The 24,997-nt window shown below is 38.8% G+C and overlaps 1 protein-coding gene across 3 annotated transcripts in view; it reads left to right on the top strand.

Moving 5' to 3' along the window:
- IGSF11 (immunoglobulin superfamily member 11) overlaps positions 1-24,997 on the top strand; it is a 140,845-nt gene that overhangs the window by 103,408 nt on the left and 12,440 nt on the right. For all 3 annotated transcript variants that reach the window (XM_036066810.2, XM_036066809.2, XM_036066811.2), the window contains exons 2-4: positions 12,460-12,623; positions 14,027-14,234; positions 17,006-17,161. In XM_036066810.2, coding sequence (XP_035922703.1) covers positions 12,460-12,623; positions 14,027-14,234; positions 17,006-17,161 — 528 coding nt within the window. The remainder of the gene's footprint in view (positions 1-12,459; positions 12,624-14,026; positions 14,235-17,005; positions 17,162-24,997) is intronic.

The following is a 24,997-nucleotide window of genomic DNA, read 5'->3' as shown; positions in this document are numbered from 1 at the left end:
AGTGTTTTGAAATCGCAGTTGGATTGCTTGTGCCAGTCCTCCTCCTGAACTTCAGGTGTTCCGGCTCTGATGGATTTGTTAGGGATGTTTCATGTTCCCTGAGTCTGCAGGTCACTGTAAAATGTCCTTTGTTCTCTTGGCTACAGTGTAGTGTGGATGATCCCTCTTAGGATTTTTGAGGATTCTGTGCTGCCAGTTTCTTTTCCTCTAACGGGTAATTCTTGGTCTGAGAAAAGTGTGAATTTCTTTTGGCTTTAAATCTTGGGAAACAGGGGCCTAAAGAAAGAGTATAGACAACTGTTATTTATGATTTCGGCTCCTCAGAGGAAACAGGGCCATGTGCTTTATGTCTTTCTTATTTAATTGCTTAGCGTCATTCAGAATTCATGAGTTGACTTAATTTTTCTTGGGTGAGAGTACTAAGAAAAGATGCAAGCCTGAAAAATGTTGCCAAACGAGCTTTTAAATTACGCATTTCTCATGTAAATATTGCAAATTGTAAGGTATTTTAAATGAATTTTTAATCTAATATTTAGCATTAAAGTTTAAATTCCTGCCTAGAATTTCAAACATGGAAATATACTCTAAAAGGAAATGGGGTTTTTAGTTGTTTCTTTAATAAGATAGAAAAAATTAATCATTTAAAATGTGAAAAATACCCATTTCTCTCCTTCTTACTCTTTCTAAGAAATTTTCAATTGTACTCAGTTTAGTCAGTATGTTAAATAGGAATTCTGAGACACAATCCCAAAGCAGCTTTGTCTTCCAGATTTCTTTAAATTTATTCAAGATCCAGTTCTCCTTTTCCTACGTGAAAACTTAAGCAGGTTACACAACTTTTCTGTTCACTCTGAGTTTAGAAATAAAGCAAAACCAGAAAAATCTCAATTAATAGACGGAAATATATGTGTAGTTTCCAGAATGCCAGTGATCCACCCTCTAGGAATTCAGAGGTCTACCCCCAGCTTCCTTCTAGTGAGGTCTCATCAGCCAGCCGTCTTAAGACAGAATCAAAGGTGGCCCTGCACCAGCTCTTCTTGTTTTCACATCTGATCCATTGGGAACTCTCAGATGTTCTTGGCCCTGACATATTCCAGGAATATAGGCCTTGTTGTTGGGTGGGAAAGGGCTGGGACTTATAGCTCACCAAGCTCTAACAAGGAAGCCTCCTCAAAGTCTCTCTGCAGATGTTCACTCCTGACCTCTTTATTTGTGGTGTAGTTCTGAAAGTTAGATAGCTGGTTTTCAACCATTTTCTTTATGTGAGTCCTTTAGGCTAGTGTATTGTACAACTTGCTTTGGTATCTGATATCCTAATAGATGATGTTGTAGGGTCTTGGATGACTTTCTTTTAAAATTCTGTTCCATAGAGAATCCTGGTAGCTAAAGAACGTAACAGCCTTTTTATGTTAGATGTTTCTATCTAAAAGAGACTGAGAGTAGAAGAGATGTATTTATAAGTAAATTGAGCTTCTATTGCTCAGTATCAGTTTTATTGGTAAGGAAGTAACCCTTCACTCTAATCTTAATAGAAGTGATAACATTGTCATTTATTTTCTGAGATATGATCTGTGGAAGAGTTTGACATAGTACAAAACATACTGTATTGGAAGTCAGAAGACACAGGTCCTAACCTTAAGACCTTTGGCAAGACTAGACAGATACTGTATGTACTCTTTTATGTGGAAACTGAAGGAATTGAATTAGATCAATTCAGTAAGATGTATTTATTGAGTTCTTTATTAAGTTCTTAAAATAATGGAGTTCTCGGAGGAAGCAAGATGGTAGAGGGAGGAGTAGGGGACCCTGTTTCAACTGGTCCCCTGAATTTAGCTGGATATCTATCAAATCATTTTGAACTCAACCCACGAAATCAGCCTGAGATGTAAGAATATATATTTGGATCTCTACAAGCAAAAAAGCGACTGCTTTTTGCAAGGTAAGATGTGCGGAGTCATGAATCTGTGGGGAGATATTGGAAGATAAACAGAAGGGGGAGGGAGCCTCCATAAGCTGGCTCCTGGAAAGTGATATAACACCAGAGCGCGAAATTGGAACTCTTAGAAATCTGCTCTAGTGAGAGACAGCCCTCTCTGAAAGGGGCTCTGGAAATGAAAAGGCAGAATTCTAGGTAGGGCATTGTGGACTCGGGATAGGAGGAACCACAGAGCAAAAGGGGGTTCCTGAACTGGTAGAGTGCTTGAGTTGTGGAGCCAGGAAGCAGGTTATGGTCAGTGAGCCCAGGAAGGGACTCTGAGCTCCAATAACCATAAACGCAATTGCCCTTCTCTTGAGCAGCCTGAAAAAATCTGGAACTTGTGCCTGTGACCGGAAAAACCTCGCCAGAGCTTCTGGTAGCGGCCAGAATGGACTTTAGAGCAGCACCCAGGCATGATCCAGGAGCTTCGGGGATGCGCGTGAGCCGGCGGCTGCTTGCGGTTTTAGAATCTCTAAGGGTGGTGGCACTCCGGGATCCCTGGGATGATCTCTGAGAGAGCTGCTGTGGGCACGCACTGTGGGAGACTGCGGTTTTCGGCGGCGCATACAGAAGTGGAGACTGTTTGTCCTGGAGGGTTTATTGAAGAGGCCAGACTGCGAATTTTCTGCTCTGGGCCAGAGGTTTGGCTGCGGCCATTTTTGGTCTGATCCTCTGAAGAGGCGTGGAAAGCCCCCAGGGAACAAAAGCCACATAGAGGACCCGTTTCCACAGAGCCCATCCCCCTGACGGGGGGCGGGGCAACTCCGCACAGGCAGGGTTACCTGAGAAACAGCACGGCAGGCCCCTCCCCCAGAAGACAGGCTGGAAGAACAGGTGGACGACAATCCTATGGATCCTATAAGCCTGTAAAATCCCAATGCCAGGGGAAAATTGTATATTGAGTTCCAGGTGTGGCCTCACGACTTGTTTATTTTTCCCAGATAAAAATTCTCCTTTTTTTCTTTTTCTTACACTTTTCCTGTTTTTTTTTTTTTCTTTTTACCTTCTCATTTCAACTAGATGTTTATTATATCAACTTGTATCTCATAGTCGCTTTTTAACTTTTATTTTTTTCACACATATATTTTTTATAGATATATGCTTTATTTTAGTCCTTTTTCACTCTATTCAATTTTACCTTTATATAAATACATGTTTTACTTTCCTTGTAATTTTGGGATGTAGTGTCTTCTAACACACAGACCAAAATACACCCAGGAACAACTGAAACACCCTGCTTTGTCCACACTGAGAGAGATTACAGCACCCTTGTCCCTCCCCCACCTTAAAAAAAATTTTTTTAATTTTTAAATTTTATTCTTGTGTTTCATTTTGGCTTTGTTTGGTGGTGGTGGCTTCTGACCACTCCAGATTTTGCTAGGGTGCATCTTGCTTGGGTGTTGGTTGATATTTTGGACTCTGCTCATTCACTCAACCATCCCTTGACAGAATGACTAGGAGGAGGAACTCTCAACAAAGAAAAGAAACAGAGAAAATGTCCTCTGCCACAGAACTAATAGATATGGACATGAGAAGATGGCAGAGATAGAATTCAGGATAGCAATCATAAAGCTAGGTTTGAAAAAAAGCATTTAGTGACAATATAGCATCTCTAAGAGCAGAAATGAGATCTAATCAAGCCGCCTGGGTGGCTCAGTTGGTTAAGCGACTGCCTTCGGCTCAGGTCATGATCCTGGAGTCCCTAGATCAAGTCCCGCATTGGGCTCCCTGCTCGGCGGGGGGTCTGCTTCTCCCTCTGACTCTCCCCCCTCTCATGTGCTTTCTCTCTCTCTCTCTCTCTCTCAAATAAATAAATAAAATCTTAAAAAAAATGCTATGAATGAGATGCAGTCTAAACTGAATACTCTAACATCCCCCGTAAATGAGGCAGAAGAGAGAATTAGTGTTCTAGAAGATAAGCTGATGGAAAGGAAGGGAGTTGAGGAAAACAGAGATAGGCTGCTAGTAGCACATGAGAAAAGGATTGGAGAGATTAATGATGCCATGAAACGTTCCAGTGTCAGAATTATTGGGATCCCCAAGGGGGTGGAGAGAGAGAGAGAGGGCTAGAAGGTATATTCTAGCAATTCATAGCTGAGAACTTTCCTAATCTGGGGAAGGAAACAAGCATTCGAGTCCAAGAAGCAGAGAGGACCCCTCCCAAAATCAATAAAATAGATCAACACCCCGACATATAATAGTGAAGCTTGCAAATTTTACAGCCAAAGAAACTATCCTGAGAATAGCCAGGAGAGGAGGTTGCTTACATATAGAGGGAGGAACATCAGAATAGACCTGTCCACAGAAACCTGGCAAGCCAGAAAGGGCTGGCAAGACATATTCAGGGTACTAAATGAAAAGAACATGCAGCCAAGAATACTCTCTCCAGCAAGGCTGTCGTTCAGAATGGATGGAGAGATAAAGAGCTTTCAGGACAGGCAGAAACTGAAAGAATGTGTGACCACCAAACCAGCCCTGCAAGAAATATTAAGGGGGATTTAGTAAGTGAAGAGAGGCCCCAAAAATCACACGGACCAGAAAGAAACAGAAAATCTATAGAAACAGGGGCTTTACAGGCAATACAATGTCACTAAATTCATATCTTTCAGTAGTTACCATGAATGTAAATGGGCTGAATGCTCCCATGAAAGGACACAGGGTTTCAGATTGGATAAAAAAGCAGGACCCTCCATATGCTGTCTAGAAGAGACTAATTTTGAACCTAAAGACACCTCCAGATTGAAAATGAGGGGATGGAGAACCATTTACCATGCTAATGGACCTCAAAAGAAAGCTGGGGTAGCAATCCTCATGTCAGACAAATTAGATTTTAAACCAAAGACTGTAGTAAGAGATGTAGAGGGACACTATATCATACTTAAAGGGTCTATCTAACAAGAAGATCTAACAATTGTAAATATCTATGCCTCCAACATGGGAGCAGCCAATTATATAAACCAATTAATAACCAAAATAAAGAAATATATCAATAATAATACATTAATAGTAGGAGACCTCAACACTCCACTCACAGCAATGAACAGATCATCTAAGGAGAAGATCAGCAAAGAAACAAGAGCTCTGAAGCACACATTGGACCAGATGGAATTCGTAGATATATACAGAACATTCCACCCTAAACAACAAAATACTCATTCTTCTTGAGTATACATGGACCGTTCTCCAGAATAGACCACATACTGGGTCACAAATCAGGTCTCAACTGATACCAAGAGATTGAGATTATTCCCTGCATATTTTCAGAACACAATGCTTTGAAACTGGAACTCAACCACAAGAAGAAATTTGGAAGGAACTCAAACACTTGGAAGTTAAAGAGCATCCTGCTAAGGAGTGATTGGCTCAATGAGGAAATTAAAGAAGAACTTAAACAATTCATTGAAACTAATGAGAATGAAAATACATTGGTCCAAAACCTAAGGGATACTGCAAAGGCGGTCCTAAGAGGGAAAAACAGTCATCCAAGCCTTTCTCAAAAACTTAGAAAAATCACAAATGTACAAGCTAACCTTACACCTAAAGGCCCTGGAGAAAGAACAGCAAATAAAGCCTAACCCAAGTAGGAGAAGAGAAATAATAAAGTTTAGAGCAGAAATCAATGAAATAAAAACCAGAAAAACAGAATAGATCAATGAAACTAGAAGCTGGTTCTTTGAAAGAATTAAGATCAATAAACCTCTCGCCAGACTTATCCAAAAGAAAAGGGAAAGGACCCAAATCAATAAAATCATAAATGAAAGGGGAGAGATTACGACTAACACCAAGGAAATAGAAACAATTATTAAAAATTATTACTAGCAACTGTATGCCAACACATTAAGCAACTTGGAAGAAATGGACACATTCTTGGAAACTTGTAAACTACCAAGACTGAAATAGGAAGAAATAGACAACCTGAACAGACCAATAACCAGTAAGGAAATTGAAGCAGTAATCAAAAACCTCCCAAAAAACAAGAGTCCAGGGCCAGATGGCTTTCCAGGGGAATTCTACCAAACATTTAAAGAAGAAATAATACCTATTCTACTGAAGCTGTTTCAAAAAATAGAAATGGAAGGAAAACTTCCAAACTCGTTCTATGAGGCCAGCATTACCTTGATCCCCAAACCAGACAAAGACCCCATCAAAAAGGAGAATTACAGACCAATATCCCTGATAAACATGGATGCCAAAATACTCAACAAGATCTTAGCCAATAGGATCCAACAGTACATTAAAAGGATTATTCACCATAACCAGGTGGGATTTATTCCTGGGATGCAAGGGTGGTTCAATATTTGGAAATCAATCAACGTGATAGAGCACATTAATAAAAGAAAAGACAAGAACCATATGATCCTCTTAATTGATGCAGAAAAAGCATTTGACAAAATACAGCATCCTTTCCTGATTAAAATTCTTCAAAGTATAGGGATAGAGGGAACATACCTCAATATCATAAAAGCCATCTGTGAAAAACCCACAGCAAATATCATTCTCAATGGGGAAAAACTGAGAGCTTTTCCCTTAAGGTCAGGAACACGTCAGGGATGCCCACTCTCACCATTATTGTTCAACATAGTACTAGAAGTCCTAGCTTCAGCAATCATACTATAAAAAAAAATAAAAGGCATTCAGATTGGCAAAGAAGAAGTCAAACTCTCTCTCTTCACAGATGACATGATACTTTATGTGGAAAAACCAAAAGACTGCCCCCAAATTACTAGAACTCATACAGCAATTCAGCAATGTGGCAGGACACAAAATCAATGCACAGAAATCAGTTGCATTTCTATACATTAAAAATGTAACTGAAGAAATAGAAATTAAGGAATCAAGTCCATTTACAATAGTACCAAAAACCATAAGATACCTCGGAATAAACCTAACCAAAGAGGTAAAGGATCTATACTCTAGAAACTACAGAACACTTGTGAAAAAAATTGAGGAAGACACAAAAAGATGGAAAAACATTCCATGCTCATGGATTGGAAGAATAAACATTGTGAAAATGTCTATGCTGCACAGAGCAATCTACACTCTCAGTGAAATTCTTATCAAAATACCATCGACATTTTTCACAGAGCTGGAACAAACAATCCTAAAATTTGTATGGAACCAGAAAAGAACCTGAATCACCAGGGGAATGTTGAAAAAGAAAACCAAAGCTGGGGGCATCACAATGCCTGACTTCAAGCTAGATTACAAAGCTGTGATCATCAAAACAGCATGGTATTGGCACAAAAACAGACACATAGATCAATGGAACAGAATAGAGACTCCAGAAATGGACCCTCAACTGTATGGTCAACTGATTTTTGACAAAGCAGGAAAGAATATCCAATGGAAAAAAGACAGTCTCTTCAACAAATGGTGTTGGGAAAATTGGACAGCCACATGCAGAAGAATGAAACTGGACTATTCTCTTAACTGTACACAAAGATAAACTCAAAATGTGTAAAAGACCTCAACGTGAGGCAGGAATCCATCAAAATCCTAGAGGAGATCATAGGCAGTAACCTCTTTGACCTCAGCCACAGCAACTTCTTTCAAGACACATCTCTAAAGGCAAGGTTAACAATAGCAAAAATGAACTTTTGGGAATTTGTCAAGATAAAAAGCTTTTGTACAGCAAAGGAAACAGTCAACAAAACAAAGAGGCAACCCACAGAATGGGAGAAGATATTTGCAAATGACATTACAGATAAAGGGCTGGTATCCAAGATCTATAAAGGACTTATCAAACTCAACACCCAAAAAACAAATAATCCAGTCAAGAAATGGGCAGAAGACATGAACAGACATTTCTCCAAAGAAGACATACAAATGGCCAACAGACACATGAAAAAATGTTCAACATCACTAGCCATCAGGGAAATACAAATCAAAACCACAATGAGTTAGCACCTTACTCCAGTTAGAATGACAAAAATTAACCAGGCAGGAAACAACAAATGTTGGTGAGGATGTGGAGAAAGGGGAACCCTCTTACACTGTTGGTGGGAATGTAAGCTGGTACAGCTACTCTGGAAAACAGTACGGAGGTTCCTCAAGATGTTAAAAATAGAGCTACCCTACAACCCAGCAATTGCACTACTAGGTATTTACCCCAAAGATACAGATGTAATGAAAAGAAGGGGCACATGCACCCCAACGTTCATAGCAGCAATGTCCACAATAGCCAAACTGTGGAAGGAGCCGAGAAGTCCTTCAACAGATGAATGGATAAAGATATGGTTCATATATACAATGGAATATTACCCAGCCATCAGAAAGGATGAATACCATTTGCATGGACATAGATGGAACTAGAGGGGATTATTGTAAGTGAAATAAGTCAAGCAGAGAAAGACAATTATCGTCTGGTTTCACTCATATGTGGGACATAAGGAATAGTGTGGAGGACCACAGGGAAGGTAGGGAAAACTGAATGGGAAGAAATCAGAGAGGGAGACAAACCATGAGAGACTCTAGACTCCAGGATACAAACTGAGAGTTACAGAAGGGAGGGGGTGGGGGATGGAGTAACCGGGTGATGGGTACTAAGGAGGGCACATGTGGTGATGAGCACTGGGTGTTACATGCAACTAATGATTCATTGAACACTACATCTGAAACTAGTGATGTTCTGTATGTTGGCTAACAACATAATTATAAAAAAAAATAAAGGAGTTCTCAATGTATTTACAGTATACTGGTGAAGATATGTTAAATAATGAAATGAAACGAAGATGAAAACTAAGGAAAGTGTGATTATAAGTTTGGATAGTGCTCAGATGGAAGGAACATTGCCTTATGAGACCCTGACCTAGGCTGAGGGGTCAGGAAAGGCTCTTTTGTGAAAAGTAACACTTGAGCTGATTAGAAGGATGAGTAGGAGGTTACTAAGGAAAGGAATTGGGGTGTGGATGAAATGAGTGTGTGCACGTATGTGCATACTCATAGGTTTATAAAGAGTGCTGACTGTGGGGCTAGGCGTACAGGCAGCATTGCATGTAGCGTATGCTGGTAGCAGTACTTGCAGTGCTGGTTGTCATCAGCTGTTGGCATCTGATACTGCCCTTATCGTATCCTCTTGCTGATGTGATGGAACAGTTAGCCCTACGGTACAGATGAAGCCCCTGCATCAGAGATGAAGTGATGTACTTGGGGCCGCACAGCTAAGCCGATGAAAGTGCCAGATTTCAAACTAGATCTCTCCCCCTCGTCTCGAATATTTCTTCTATAGCCATCTCAGTACTTGAGATTTCTGAGTTCATCTTCTGTGAAACGTGAAGGAGATGAAGTCAAACTTTGATAGCTTCTTCCACCCCAGGGCCTGCTCTCCGCTGCCAGACCATCTCCCTCCCCCTCAGCTCCCACCTGGCCTAGGAGTTTACTCTTCCTTTACTTATTCCTGTTGCATTTTGGTAGTTTTCCCATCAACATCTTTCTTTTTTGTTCTCTGTTTACATTGGCCTTTTTTTTTTAAGTTTGTATGAAAGGTTGCGTGAGTTCAGCTTGAAATAAGTGAATTGGGGGTGGAGGGTACACAGTATCCTGTCTGATTTAAAGGGGACATATTCCCTTCACTTCTTGGAGTATTATTTGGAGAAGGTTGCCAGTTTGGCTTCTACACTTATTCTTAAAACCATCTCCAGTGGCATTTGTTATAATCATTGTAACAGACTCACTCCCCTAACCCTCTTCTACCCTTTAAGATCGCTTATTCCCGGGTTCATTGCCTGTTCCATGATAAACCTCCCCTGTCTGCCTCCTAATACTTGAGGTTCTTTCAGTTTTCCTTTTTGAAACTTAGAGACTTTCCCTAATATTATTTTCCCTAGAGACTTTTCCTGATGTTATCAACTGCTTTGTATCCTATCACAGATGGCATATTTTATGAAACATTTTATCCTGTAAATTTAACTCCTGAGAAATCACCAGACTATATGTGAAGAACATGAGGTTCTACAGAAGGAAGGTGTTACGTAGATTTATTTCTTTAAACTAATTGTAATCATACTGGTGTGCTATTGTGTTACTTTTTTTGGAGAATTAAGATAATATCACTTCAAAGTAAAACAGTTTGAGATACCGCCATGGGCATAATGTATTTTTCATGATTAGAATAGCTTCTCTGTTGGATCTCCCTGGCCTATTTTAATCTCCTGTTAGTCCCATACTGTTCTGTAGTCCCAGGGGGACAGGCATTCTTTTTAGAAGAGATAACAGTTGATTTTCACTTCCCAGGATTTGGCTCTGGCAGATAACTATTTTCTTTTTTGAATTTTAACAGTGTTATTGAGGTATAATTTACATTCCACAAAATTCACACATTTAAAATTCAGTTATTTTTTGGAAATTTATAGAGTTGTACAACCATCTAACAATCCAGTTTTGGAAGTTTTCCATCATCCTAGAAAGTTCCATGGAACGTATTTGCAGCAATCCCTCGTCCCTCCTCTCCAGCCCCATGCAACCACTGATTCGCTTCTTGTCTTTTTAGATGTGCCTTTTCTGGGCATTTCACGTAAATAGAATCATACAGTATATAGTCTTTCATGCCTGGCTTCTTACATTTAGCAAAATGGTTTTGAGAAGCTCACCCATGTTGTACCACTAGCTTGTGGTTTTTTATTTCTGAGTGATGTTTCACTGTATGGGTATACCACATTTTGTTTTTGTCCACTAACCAGTTGATGGATATTTGTATTATTTCTGTATGGGGGTGTGATATCAGTAATGCTACCATGAACATTCGTGGTCTTTGTGTGATGTATATTTTCACTGTACTTGGGTAGATTCCTAGGGGTGAAATTGCTGGGTTGTTATGTTACATTCTCACCAGCGATGAATGAGGATTCTAGTTTCTCTACATCCTTATAAAAACTTGGTTTTGTCTTGATGACAGCCATTCCAGTGCCGTGTAATGGTATCTTATTGTGGTTTTAATACGCAGTTTCCTAATGAGTAATAATGTTAAGCATCTTTCCATGTGCTTATTACTTTTTCAAAATGTTTATTCCAGTATTTTATCCATTTTGATTTTGGGTTGTCTTTTCATTATTGAGTTGTAATAGTTCTCTATATATTCTATATTTGAGTCCTTTATCAGATGTGTGAATTACAGATACTTTTTCCCAGCCTGTACCTTGGCTTTTTATTTTCTTAATTAAATCTTTTGAAGCACAGAAGTTTTTAAAATTGTAATGAAATCCAACTTTTTATTTGTTTTCTTTTTATGCTTTATGGTCCTGGTGACTTATCTGAGACTTCTTTGACTAAACCAGAGTCACAAAGATTTTCTCCTATGTTTATTTCTAGAAGTTTTATAGCTTTAGCTGTTATGTTGAGGTCTGTGATGCATTTTGAGTTGATTTTTGTGTATGCTTGAGGTAAGGGTCTGAGTTATTTTGTGGCATTTTAGTATTGAATTGTTCCAACACCATTTATTGAAAAGACTATTTTCCCCCATTTAATTGTCTTGTACCTTTGTTGAAAAGCATTTTACTAAAAATATAAGGGTTTGTTTCAGAATTCTCAATCCTGTGCCATTTATCTGGTGGTCTATCTTTATGCTAGTTCCACACTGTCTTGACTATAGCTCTGTAGCAAGTTTTGAAATCAGATAGTGTGAATTCTCCAAATTTGTTCTTATTTTTCAATATTATTTTGGCTATTCTAGTTCTTTGCCTTTTCATGTGTTTTAGAATTAGTAAATAGCTACAAAAAGACTGCTGGGATTTTGATTGGGATTGCTCTGACTTTATAGATCTTTTTTTTTTTTTAAGATTTTATTTATTTATTTGACAGAGAGAGAGACAGCGAGAGAGGGAACACAAGCAGGGGGAGTGGGAGAGGGAGAAGCAGGCTTCCCGCGGAGCAGGGAGCCTGATGCGGGGCTCGATCCCAGGACCCTGGGACCATGACCTGAGCCGAAGGCAGACGCTTAACGACTGAGCCACCCAGGCGCCCCTATGGATCATTTTAGAGAGAATGGAATTTACCAATCCATGAACACTGCATATCTGTCCATTTTTGGTCTTATTTGGTTCCTTTCATTAGCATTTTATAATTTTTAATATATAGGTCTTACACATATTTTGTTAGATTTATATGTAAACATTTAATTTTAAGTGTGCTATTGTAATGATGCTCTTAAAAAAATCAATTTCTCATCCCTCCTCACCATTGCAGTTTTGGTCAAACCCTATCAGTCATCTTCTCCCATGTTGTATTTGAATCTGGCCAAATACCAGCTACTTACTTTCTTACAAAATAAAGTAAGTAGCTGCTAAAATTTTTCATTTGTGGTTTCTAAGAGATAAAGGGATGAACAATTTTTATTATTTTGAGTCAGTGATTGGTCAGTAGTTGTTCAGTAAGACTGTCATGTTAGTCTGCTTACATTCCTAATAACATAACACACAAACCTTTTCTCAAGAGGTTTGGTCTGTTGGGAAAGGGTGAGCACATAACCTTTCTTCTCTCCTCTGCAGGTGTCGCAGCTTCCCTGGAAGTCTCCGAGAGCCCTGGGAGTATCCAGGTGGCCCGGGGCCAGACGGCAGTCCTGCCCTGTACCTTCACTACCAGCGCTGCTCTCATTAACCTCAATGTCATTTGGATGGTCATTCCTCTCTCCAATGCTAACCAACCTGAGCAGGTACTTCTGTTTCATTCCATGCTACCTCTCAAACATTAATCTTTTCAGAAGAGGTGGGTAGAAAACCATCCTGAGTACATATTTGATTTCTAGAATAAGGTAGCACTTTCAGTGAGCCTGTGCTGTTTTAAATCTTACTCCTATGTTATTAGTCAACTATCAGAAGAGATTATCCTCTTTTTAAGAGACTTTTTTTTTTTTTTTTAACAGATGTCAAGGGACTCCTTCTGAGAATTTTATGTAGGAACCTGGAATTTTATCAAAAGGCATTGCTGATAGGAAATACCAAGACAGAAAAAGCAAAGTATACTTTGACAGGAAGGGACTGACACTGACACAGGTGGATGAGAGTATGTTTTAGAGACAGTGATAATGTTAAGGAAGTAAAATTAGATAGTAGTACTTGATTTATTTGGCTAATTTCACAAGTGTTTTAAAATAAACACAGCCAGGCATACTACCCAGCCTCAAAGAGTCTCAGATAAATTAGGGTACATGAAAACAGAAGCTACTACCCAATTACGGGTAAAAGGCCCATAATTTGTATTAACCATTGCAGAAAATGATGCTCAGAAAATTAATGAATAGTAATCATGATTATACCTTTATTCCCAAAGATAATTTATTACTGTTACGAAGCTTTACTGCTTCTGTAAGCTTATTACTGCCTAAAAATATCTGATAAGCTAAATTTTCTGATATGAATTCAAATATGTATATTTAATAGGAGCTTTTTTTGTTTCTTCAAATCATGGAATTTATTATAATTAGACTTGAGCCTTTGAGATCATTTTATTCAACCTTATCATTTCAGGAGGCAAGGAAAGACTTGACTGTAGTTACTCAAACATTTACAGATAGAGCTGAAATAGAACCAAGTTTTCATTCTCAGCCCACAAGGCTTTTTGTAACACCATCCTGAGTCCTGTCTCATGAATAGTTAACTTTGATAATAGAAATTGACGAAAGAAGAGTCATAGACCTACAACTCTTCTTCCCTTTTATGACATTCATTTATATTCAGGCTATGACTATGATCTATCATTTTGTCACCCTAGTAAGCCTGAGAATGGCAGTGCTGATTTTTTAAACTTTTTATTTTGGAATTATTTGAATAAAAATACTTACGGGCTGATAGTAAGATTGCATTCAAGACATTTTCTATATTGTGATGACTTAGACAAGGGAACAGTGTTATTCCAACTTGGGATATGAGAATTTAGAATCCCAGAATATACCTATGCACTGGTGCTATAGTAAAAAGCGGGTGACAACTATAAGATGAGAAATACAGTATTCCAATGTTTGGTGCAGCCTACTATCTACCAGTTAGTTATTGTTATGTGCTATGTGTCTAGAAGGGGGTGTAGTGGCTTCTTTATTTATTTTGCTTTCTTTTTCAGGTCATTCTGTATCAGGGTGGACAGATGTTTGATGGTGCCCCCCGGTTCCATGGTAGGGTAGGATTTACAGGCACCATGCCAGCCACCAACGTCTCTATCTTCATTAATAACACTCAACTGTCAGATACAGGCACCTACCAGTGTTTGGTCAATAACCTTCCAGACAGAGGGGGCAGAAACATTGGGGTCACCGGTCTCACAGTTTTAGGTGAGTGACAGGATGTTCCAGGCATCTTGGCTTTGTTCATGATACGACTTTTCTCTTGAGCATATTTATTTCTGCCCATCTTCTACACACTTGCTCTGATCATGTCCTTTTCCAGTCTCCTCTCCTGTCTGCCCTGTTTGGACTCTGCTTCTCTCTGCTTTTTACACATAATCTTCACATCCGTTTCTCCACTTCTGGTGGCTCTCTAAAGCTTCTTAAATGATTTGTTCTGAAAGTGGAGAAAGGGTATAAAATACTATCACAAGTGGCCTCTCGCTTTTCTCCAGCGTTTATGGGATAGGACTTATCGTTGAGAGCAAGTTAAATCAAGAATCATTTATTCTGAGTATGAAGTAGAAGTTTCAGCACATGTGAGAAGAAAATGATTATTTCATGTCTACATAACACTGAGTAGGCTCCCCACAGTTCTCGGCTTACACCTAATGTCCTGGTGTAATTTCAGTAAGACCTCCTTTTACTCTGAAAAGTCTAAGAATGATAAGTTATTTGATCAATTTGGTCTTAGTACTGAGACCATACAGATTTAGGGTCTTTTTCAAGGTGGCATAGACAATGAACAATAAAGCTAAGATTAAAATGTAGATCTCTTGTCTCAACCAGGTACTTCTCCCATTATACGGTATAGTTAGACTATCTCATACTAAATTAAGTCCATTCTAAACATGTTTTATTTCTCACTTCTGCCTCTGAAATAAAACACTGCCTCCTAAATGCATACTTGTGGTAGAGAAGGCTGATGCTGTTGATTGTCCTCCAACCTATTCATGTCTCAGAATCTACTCCCTTATTCCTTGGCAAATTTTGCCCTTCTGTTTCCCTCCCATTGTTGAGTTATTTGAGAATATCAGTACTGGGGCTTTTTGCCATTTTCCCTCTTTGGGTGACAATATGCTATAGCCTTGGTGCCTTGTTTTCCTAGTCTTCAAACAAAATAAGAAAACTAAGGACCAGGTTGGGGATTTCTATCCTAGAAATACTGTAATATGGTTAAAATCGTAGAATTTTTAATTATATTATTTTTATATCATGTATGTTACATTATATTTTATATATTGTATATTTATATTATATAGAATGTTTAATTACACAGAGATTTTTATTAAATATGGAGATTTAAAAATACTTGAGTACTGAATACAGAGTACTGATGGAATTTCAATGTTTTTCTGACGTTTATACCTCTAAGTTAGGTACTATCTTCCCATAGTATCTAAGTTTATTTTTTCAATTTTTAAAGGAAGAAAAAAAGTGCCTTAATTTATCTTATAGTTACTGCTACCTTCAAAGAATTATTTTGGGTTTCCTTGACAGCATCATGATGGCAATGATGAAGGCAGTAATTGAGGAGATTGGTTTACCCCATCACAGCAATTATGCATTCTCTGAGATTTTTTACTTTTCCTACCTTACACCCTTTCATTGTTCTCTCTGCCCCCACCCGCTTTCTTTCCTGGTTCCTCTGTCTACTGCACTTATCTTTTATGCATTCATACATTCATTTTTGAAAGGTTGAACACATTTGTTGAAAAGTCATTAGCAAGTACATCATCACTTGGATTTAAACTTTACTTTTTATGTACCCCAGCATGAGACTCCAAGCTGTGGGCTTAGTTTATATTTTTATTTGCTTGCATTCTTACTGCAGAGCACCACCTTCTTCCTTTACTGCCCTTTTTGGGTAATTTTTTATTTCGTGTCCTTTGTGTCCTTATCTGTCTTAACATGTCCACTGAGTTACGACCAAGCAGTAGACATACATGAACCTCACTCTAACTTCCCCCACTACAAAGCAGAATAGTGTAAATTAGGCCTGTCTGGTTTTTGTTTGTAAAGTAACAAAGGACCTTGTTCAGAGAGTAGCTGCCCGGGTCAGTGGTTGCTCTTCCTTGAAATATCTTTTCTAAAAGTGGCTTCTTTCGGGAATTAAAAATATTTTTTAATTGTGGTAAAATACACACAACATGAAACTTGCCATCTTGGCCAGTTTTTAAGCATATGGTTCTGTGGTGTTAGGTGCATTCACATTGCCGTGCAGCCATTCTCCAGCACTCTTTTCATCTTGCAAAACTAAAACTCTGTGCTCATTAAACAATGTTTCCTTCTCCTACCAGCCGTAGGTAACCACTTTTTTATTTTCTGTTTCTGTGGATTTGACTACTCTAGGTGCCTCACAGAAGTAGAATAATTCTCTTTTTATGACCGCCTTATTTCACTTAGCATAATATTCTCAAGGTTCATCCACGCTGTAGTATGTGTCAGAATTCCCTTCCTATTCAAGGCTGAATAATATTTCATAGTATGTATGTACCACATTTTGTTTATCTGTTCATCCATCCATGGACACTTGGGCTGTTTCCATCCTTTGGCCTCTGTGAATCATGCTGCTGCATACATGTGTGTGCTCACTAATGTCTCTGAAGGCCATCTGTGGGCATAAAGACCTTAAACATTCTTCTTTAGAGGAAGGAGAGTGAAACCAAGACCATAAGATTCCTTGAAAATAGAATGAAAGGGTGTAGCCCCTTTTACATGTTTGCCCCCTGCGAGCCGAAGTTGGGGGTCCTGCACCTGTGCCCAAGCCCCGTGAATAGTACCTGACAAGCCACGGGCTTCCCTCATGAGGTAGTCTTCTGGTATGTGTCCTACAAACATTGTTCTCTGAGGTTCCAGCGCCCTGAATGTTGATGTTCTCTCCGTCATCAGTTGGCTTACAGTAAATGCATCTTTATTCCTTACTCTTCCTATTATAGTTCCCCCTTCTGCCCCACACTGCCAAATCCAAGGATCCCAGGATATCGGCAGCGATGTCATCCTGCTCTGCAGCTCAGAGGAAGGCATCCCTCGGCCAACTTACCTTTGGGAGAAGTTAGACAATACCCTCAAGCTACCTCCAACAGCCACTCAGGGTATGTATGGTGTTGCTTTACCCATTTGATCAGTTACCATGCCAAATTAAAATTCTAAGACTCATGAAGTAATTAAATTTAATAGATTTTGAAAATAACACACTGTGTTTGTAACTGCTGAAAAAGCTATCTAAATCATTTTGTGTTTTCAACTTTAAAGAGAATAAAACATTTTCTCTCTCATGTGCTGCCTTTATGTATCTCATACCACATAGTGGTAACTATGTATGGACATTCCATTCTATTACAGTGAAGATTTAAAATAGCTAAATGGTACCTTCTTTGTATTGTTAACTGTAAAATAATCCTTGAAGTTTATAACTGAGAAGCCACTTTCTTCTTGAGGCACAGTTGCCTCTTTTAGTATGAGAAACATCAGCATGATCATGGGGGGTCAGTCATCCTGTTTTCAGCCTCAAGTCTAGTTAGAGGAAGAAGATGGGAAAGAGAACAGGAAAAGACCTCAGATCATGGGAGAACCAGGAGTTGATCACACCAAACAGGTAAAGAAGGAGGAGACATGAGTGTCATCAGTGATTTTCTACATGTAAATCCAGCGATTTAAATTGGTTAATAAAGGAAATACTCTAGAAAATTTGAGAAAAACTGATAAAATAGAATGAGGGAAAATTATAGAATTATATATAAAATCTTCTATTCCAAGAAAATAAAATTTAGTGGCCTTGAGTGTTGCATCATCTGTGATACAGGGTAGGTTTCTTGTAGCATTCTCAGGGCAGGTGTATAAATCTTAAGTTAAAGAGTTGGCAGTTAATAAGGGGGGTCCCAAACAACCTGAATTATGGCTGATAAGCTTGAATCGTATTGATGGTCGATGGCTGTCATCGAAACGCAAAGTCCTAACTTGTGGGGTAAAGGTAGCATGTGAAAGAACCAGGGCCACCAGCCCTGTAAGAGCCTGTAAATTTTCTGTAAGAATCCCAACAGAAATATTAATGGACCTTTCCATCATTTTTTAATTTACTCAGCCCAAAATTAATTATTTAAAAAAACTTCTCAGTGACAGGGGCATAATAACTTTTGGCTTACTCTGGTAATGATTACTGCAATACCATTGTTCCCCATGGATTGCTAAATTGCTAAATGTTTCAGCCACACTGTGGGGTAAATAGCTTTTTTTGTGAACTAACTTGTTAATCTCACTATTTACATGTAAGTGGCATGTTTAATCTAGCTCTTGTGTTAAAATCCTGAAAACCATATTTAAATTCCAGATTTTTCCAGTATCTATTTCAGTGACAGTTTACCTCTCTGGGCCTGTGTAGCCTTTTTTTAAAATAAGGGGATTAAATAATCATTTACAAGGTTCTTTGTATCAGCACTAAGATTCTCTGATTTATATTAAAAACATTTCTGTGAAATATTGGGCTGAGTTTGGAATTACAAATGAATGCTAAGAGTGGTTGTTTGTATGTAAGTTGAGAAATACACTGTAGAAAGAGCCTATCACATCTCTTTGTCTCTGAATAAATGTATCAGTCACGTTTTTTGGTATCTTCTTTGCAACTTAAATATTTTTCAGTACTTTAGGTAGGAAAGTGAACTTGAATGCTAAAGAAGAAAATGTTTGGCTTTTGTAATTCAAACTCTGGATTAGTTATCAGAATTACTTTGAATAACTTTCTTTATCATAATAATGCACATTAAGTGAATCAGATTTTTTATTTAAATTTACCTCTTGGGACTGATATTAATAAAGAGATCTCAAAATAGTATATAATACCAAAATAACAGATTTTAAAAACACTTTACTAATATGTTTGCAGGTGTTTAATATAAACTCAACATGTATTCTCTGAGAAAAGAATATTTGACATCAGGGAAGGGCACTCTAGAAGTCAAATTAGTGACAGGGGCATAATATTTGGGGATTAGAATTGTCCTTATGTGTAGGGGCTAGCTTGAAGGAGCTCCTTCTGGCCAAATCTGGGACAATTTGAAAATTAAAATAAATATATAATCTATTGAATAAAATGAAAATCCCCGAATCCTTGCTGATATGCATAAATAAATGGGAGAGAAGGAAATGTGTTTTCTTAGAGTTAGAATGACAACTAATGTTTGTAGAAGGAACAGTGGAGATTGAAAATCACCATTGGTGTCAAAATAGTGGGCAAAAGTTTGATGAGGAACTAGATATTTACATAGTTCCAAAGTGTGCCCCTATATATTCCTTATTAATTACAAGATAACTTTATAATGGAGAGACCTGGTTGATACCACTTTAACTGAGTGATCAAAGTGAACATTACCAATACTGTTAGAAACTGATATCCTGTGCCTACTAATATATGTATGCCTTGAGAAGGACACAGCATCATTTCTGTGGTATTCTATGTCACAAACACATAATCTGAATCCAGTCATGAGGAAGCATCAAACAGAGCTGAAGACAAAACTGTTCCAGATTGAAAGAGACTAAGGAGTTAAGAAAATACAATGCAGAATCCTGGATTAGAATCTGGACAGGGGAAGAGAGAGCCATAAAGGACATTACTGGTACAGCTGATGGAATCTGAGTGTACACTGTAGATTGGATAATACTACTGTATCGATGTTAAATTTCTTCACTTTGGAACTTGTACTGTGATTATGTAAAGAATGTCTTTGTTCTTAGGAAATATGAAGTACTGTTTGGCCCGTGCTTCTAAGGTCTGCACAACTGGCCCAGGTTTCATTAAGTGTCTGGGCCTGTGGGGCGCCTGGGTGGCTCAGTCATTAAGCGTCTGCCTTCGGCTCAGGTCATGACCCCAGGGTCCTGGGATCGAGCCCCGCATCGGGCTCCCTGCTTGGCGGGAGGCCTGCTTCTCCCTCTCCCACTCCCCCTGCTTGTGTTCCCTCTCTCGCTGTGTCTCTCTCTGTCAAATAAATAAATAAATAATCTTTTAAAAAAAAAAAAAGTGTCTGGGCCTGTGTCACAGTTCACCAACGCCTGCCTCAGTGGCTCGTAACCGGGACAATTTTATTTGGCAGTATATGGAGACATTTTTGGTTATCACAACTGATACAAGAGGGGTTGCTACCAGCAGCTAGTGGGTAGGGGCTAGGGATGCCACCACAATAAAGAATTATCTGGCCCATGGGGCACCTGGATGGCGCAGTTAGTTGAGCATCCAACTCTTGATTTCAGTTCAGATCATGATCTCATGGGTTGTGAGATTGAGCCCTATTTCTGGCTCCATGCTCAGCGCAGTCTGCTTTCCCTCTCCCTCTGCTCTTCCCTCCCCCACAACTCGTTCTCTTTCTCTCAAATAAATAAAATCTGAGAAAAAACAAAGAATTATCTGGCCCAAAATGCCAATGAGTGAATGACATTAATATATTTTCTAATGTTAAATATCCTTGGATTTCTGGAATAAAGTCTATATGATTGTGATTATTTTTCAATAAACTGCTCCATTCGGTATGCTAACATTTTAATAGAATTTTTGCATTTGTGATCATAAGTGAGAATGGCTTATGGTTGTTTTTTTTTTCTGTCTTCCATTGCCCTGGTTCAATTTTAGTATCAGATTATATAAGGGTCTCATAAAATGAGTTAGGCAGTTTTCCCTCTTTTTCTATACTCTGATATAGTATGAATAAGATGGAGATTATTTGATGATTTTGTAAATTTGCCTATAAAATCTTTGCCTTGCTGTTATATTTTGTTGGTAGCTTTTTGACTACTGACTACTGTTGGTAGATATTTTTCTAGGGATATAAGTTTACTTAGATTTTCTGTATCTTCTCTATTTTTTTTTCTTTAAGATTTTATTTATTTGAGAGAGAGAAAAAGAGTGCATGCATGATTGGGGAGGGGAAGGAGAGAGGGAGAAACAAACCCCCCACTGAGCAAGGAGCCCCATCTAGGGCTCGATCCCAGGACCCTGAGATCATGACCTCAGCCAAAGGCAGACACTTAACTGGTTGAGCCACCCAGGCACCCCTCTTCTCCATTTTTCTAGAAAACATCTTTTTTTGTCTGAGTTTATACATATTGGCATCAAGTTGTTCATATATTCTATGAAGTCAGGAGAGTGTATTTAAGAGTGCAGGTTCTGGAGTCAGAGGACGTGATTTGGAATCCTGGCTCCGGGGATGACTGGTTATGTGACCTTGTGCCTTAGTTTTCTTACATGTAAAATGAACACAATAATACTAATTCCCTCACAGGGGTGGAATAAAGATTAAATGAAAACACGTGTAAAACCTTTAGAACAGCATTTGGCATGAATAAGCATTTAATAAATACTAATGTTTTTATTATCATTAGTATTATTTTCTTGTATATTTTAAAACTGTTATATTCCCTTTTTCATTATTAATTCTGTTTATTTATGCTTTTTCATCTTTATTTTTTGGATCAATCTTGTTAAATCAAGCTTTCGATTTTATACTTTTGTATACTGATATTAATTCTGTTGTTCATTTATTCATTCAACAAATATATGGTAGACACCTACTAGGTTCCAGACACTGTTCTAGCTGCTGGAGATGCAGTGGAAAACAGAACAGAAATGCTTCTTTCCTTGATATCAAGAACTTACTTTCTAGTGGGTGGAGACTGAATGTAACGAATCAATAAATCGCAGTTTATTACCATATGATGCCTTCTGGGGGGAAACATGGAGGAAGGTAAAATGGATTCGTTGGGGCATGAGTTCTGCTGCAATGTTGAATAAAGTGCTTAGGGTAAATCTCACCAAGAGGATGATACTCTAAAAATGATGTAAAAATGATGAAAGAATGAGCTTTGTGAATACGGGGGCTGGAGAGTATTCCAGGCAGAGGGAACAGCCATCTGAAAGCCCTGAGGCCAGAGTGCGCCTCATGTTTTGGATGAACAGCAAAGAGGCCAGTGTGTTTTGAGTGGAGCAAGTGAAGCAGAGGATAGTAAGAGCTGTGATGTCCAGTTACAGGTGCTAGGATGGAGATACAGGCACACCTCACAGATATTGTGGGTGTAGTTGCAGACCACCATAATAAAGCAAATACCGTAGTAAAATGGGTCAAGTGAATTCTTTGGTTTCCCAGTGCATGTAAAAGTTATGTTTGCATTATACTATAGTCTGTCAAGTGTGCAATAGCATTATCTCTAAAAAAACAATGTATGTACCTTAATTTAAAAGTACTTTATTTCTAAAATATGCCAACCATCATCTGAGCTTTCAGTGAGTTACTATCATTTTGCTTTTGGAAGGTCTTGGCTCCGACTTGATGGCTGCTGACTGATGAGGATGTGGTTGAGGGTTAGTGTGGCTGTGGCAATTTCTCACGATAAGACAACAATGAAGTTAGCCACATTGATTGACTCTTCCTTTCATGAATGCTGTCTTTGTAGCATGTGATGCTCTTTTGATAGCATTTTACCCACAGTAGAACTTCCTTCAAAATTGGAATCAGTTCTCTCAAACCCTGCCACTGTTATGTCATGTAAGTTTATGTCATATTCTGAATCCTTTGTCATCGTTTCAACAGTCTTCATAGCATCTTTGCCAGGAGTAGATTCTATCTCAAGAAACCACTTTCTTTGCTGATCCATAGGAAGCAGCTGCTCATCCTTTAAGAATTCTATCATGAGATTGCCCCAGTTCAGTCACATCTTCAGCTCCGCTTCTAATTCTACCACCTCTGTACTTACTTCCTCCACTGGGGTCTTGAACCCCTCAAAGTCATCCATGAGGGTTGGACTCAACTTCTTCTAAACTTCTGTTAAGCTATTTGACTTCTTCCTAGGAATCACGAATTTTTTTTTTTTTTTTTAAGATTTATTTATTTATTTATTTATTTGACAGAGAGAGAGATAGCGAGAGCAGGAACACAAGCAGGGGGAGTGGGAGAGGGAGAAGCAGGCTTCCTGCCGAGCAGGGAGCCCGATGTGGGACTCGATCCCAGGACCCTGGGATCATGACCTGAGCCGAAGGCAGACACTTAACGACTGAGCCACCCAGGTGCCCGGAATCACGAATGTTTTTAATGGCTTCTAGAATGGTGAGTCCTTTCCGGACTCAGATCCATCAGAGGAATGACTACCTATGGCAGCTACAGCCTTATGAAATGTATTTCTTAAATAGTAAGACTCGAAAGTCAAAAGTGCTCCTTAATCCATGGTTGGCAGAATGGATGTTGTATTAGCAGGCACAGAAACAACATTAACCATGTTGTCTATCTCCATCAGAGCTCTTGGATGACCAGATACATTGTCAGTGAGCAGTGATATATATATATATATATTTTTTTTTTTTTTGACAGAGAGAGACACAGCGAGAGCGGGAACACAAGTAGGGAGAGTGGGAGAGGGAGAAGCAGGCTTCCCGCGGAGCAGGGAGCCCGATGTGGGGCTCGATCCCAGGACCCTGGGATCATGACCTGAGCTGAAGGCAGACGCTTAATGACTGAGCCACCCAGGCTCCCCAAGCAGTGATATTTTGAAAGGAATCTTTTTTTTTCTGAGCAGTAGGTCTCAACAGTGGGCTTAAAATACTCAGTAAACCATGTTGTAAACAGATGTGCTATCATCTAGGCTTTGTTGTTCCCTTTATAGAGCACAGGCAGAGTAGATTTAGGATAATTCCTAAGGGTGCTAGGATTTTCAGAATGTGAATGAGCATTGGTTTCAACTTCATTAGCCCCTAACCAAAGAGTCAGCTTGTCCTTTGAAGCTTTGAAGCCAGGCATTGACTTCTATTTATGAAAGTCCTAACTGGCATCTTCTTCCAGTAGAAGACTATTTTGACTACATTGAAAATCTGTTGTTTAGTGTGGCCACCGTCATGAATTATCTGAGCTAGACCTTCTGGAGGACTTGCTGCAGCTTCTCCATCAGCACCTGCTGCTTCCCCTTACACTTTCATGTTACAGAGATGGCTTCTTTCCTTAAACCTCATGAACCCACCTCTGCTAACTTTCAACTTTTCTTCTGCAACTTCCTCACCTCTCTCAGCCTTCCTAGAATTGAAGAGAGTTAGAGCCCTGCTCTGGATTAGGCTTTGGCTTAAGGGAGTGTTATTGCTGGTTTGATCTTCTATCCAGACCACTAAAACTTTCTCAGTATCAGCAGTAAAGCTGTTTTGCTTTCTTGTCACTCATTTGTTCACTGGAGTAGCACTTATAATTTCCCCCAAGAGTTTTCCCTTTGTATTTACAAACAACTTGGCTGACTGTTTGGTGCAAGAGGCCTAACTTTTGACCTGTCTCGGCTTTCAACATGCCTTTTTCACTAAGCTTAATCATTTCTAGCTTTTGATTTAAAGTAGAGATGTGTGGCTCTTCCTTTCACTTGAACACTTAGAAGCCATAGTAGGGTTATTAATTAGCCTGTCTCAGGGAAGAAGGAGACCTGGGGTGAGGGAGAGAGATGGGAGAATGGCCAGTCACTGGAGCAGTCAACACACACAAAACCTTTGTCCATTAAGTTTACTGTCTTATATGGGTGCATTTCATGGCACCCCCAAACAATTACAAGAGTAACATCAAAGGTCACCATAACCAATATAATAATAATGAAAAAGTTTGAAATATTGTGAGAATTACCACAAGGTGGCACAGAGACACAAAGTGAGCGGATGCTCTTGGAGAATGGTACCAATACACTTGTTCAACCCAAGGTTGCCACAGTCCATCAATTTGTAAAAAATTCAGTTATCTGTGAAGTACAATAAAACAAGGTATGGCTGTGTATATAATGAGAAACTTGTTAATTGTATTATTCAAATATTCTTTATCTTCACCAACATTTTATCTGTTTTAGTTATTATTTTATGAGAGAGATGTGTTTAAAAGTCACACAGTAGGATTGTGGATTTGTCACTTTGTCCTTGCAGTTATTGGCAA

The sequence above is a fragment of the Halichoerus grypus genome, chromosome 1, assembly GCF_964656455.1.
Source record: "Halichoerus grypus chromosome 1, mHalGry1.hap1.1, whole genome shotgun sequence".
NCBI lineage: Eukaryota > Metazoa > Chordata > Mammalia > Carnivora > Phocidae > Halichoerus > Halichoerus grypus.
The sequence above is the reverse complement of the archived record's forward strand: the minus strand, read 5'-3'. Positions and strand labels throughout refer to the sequence as shown.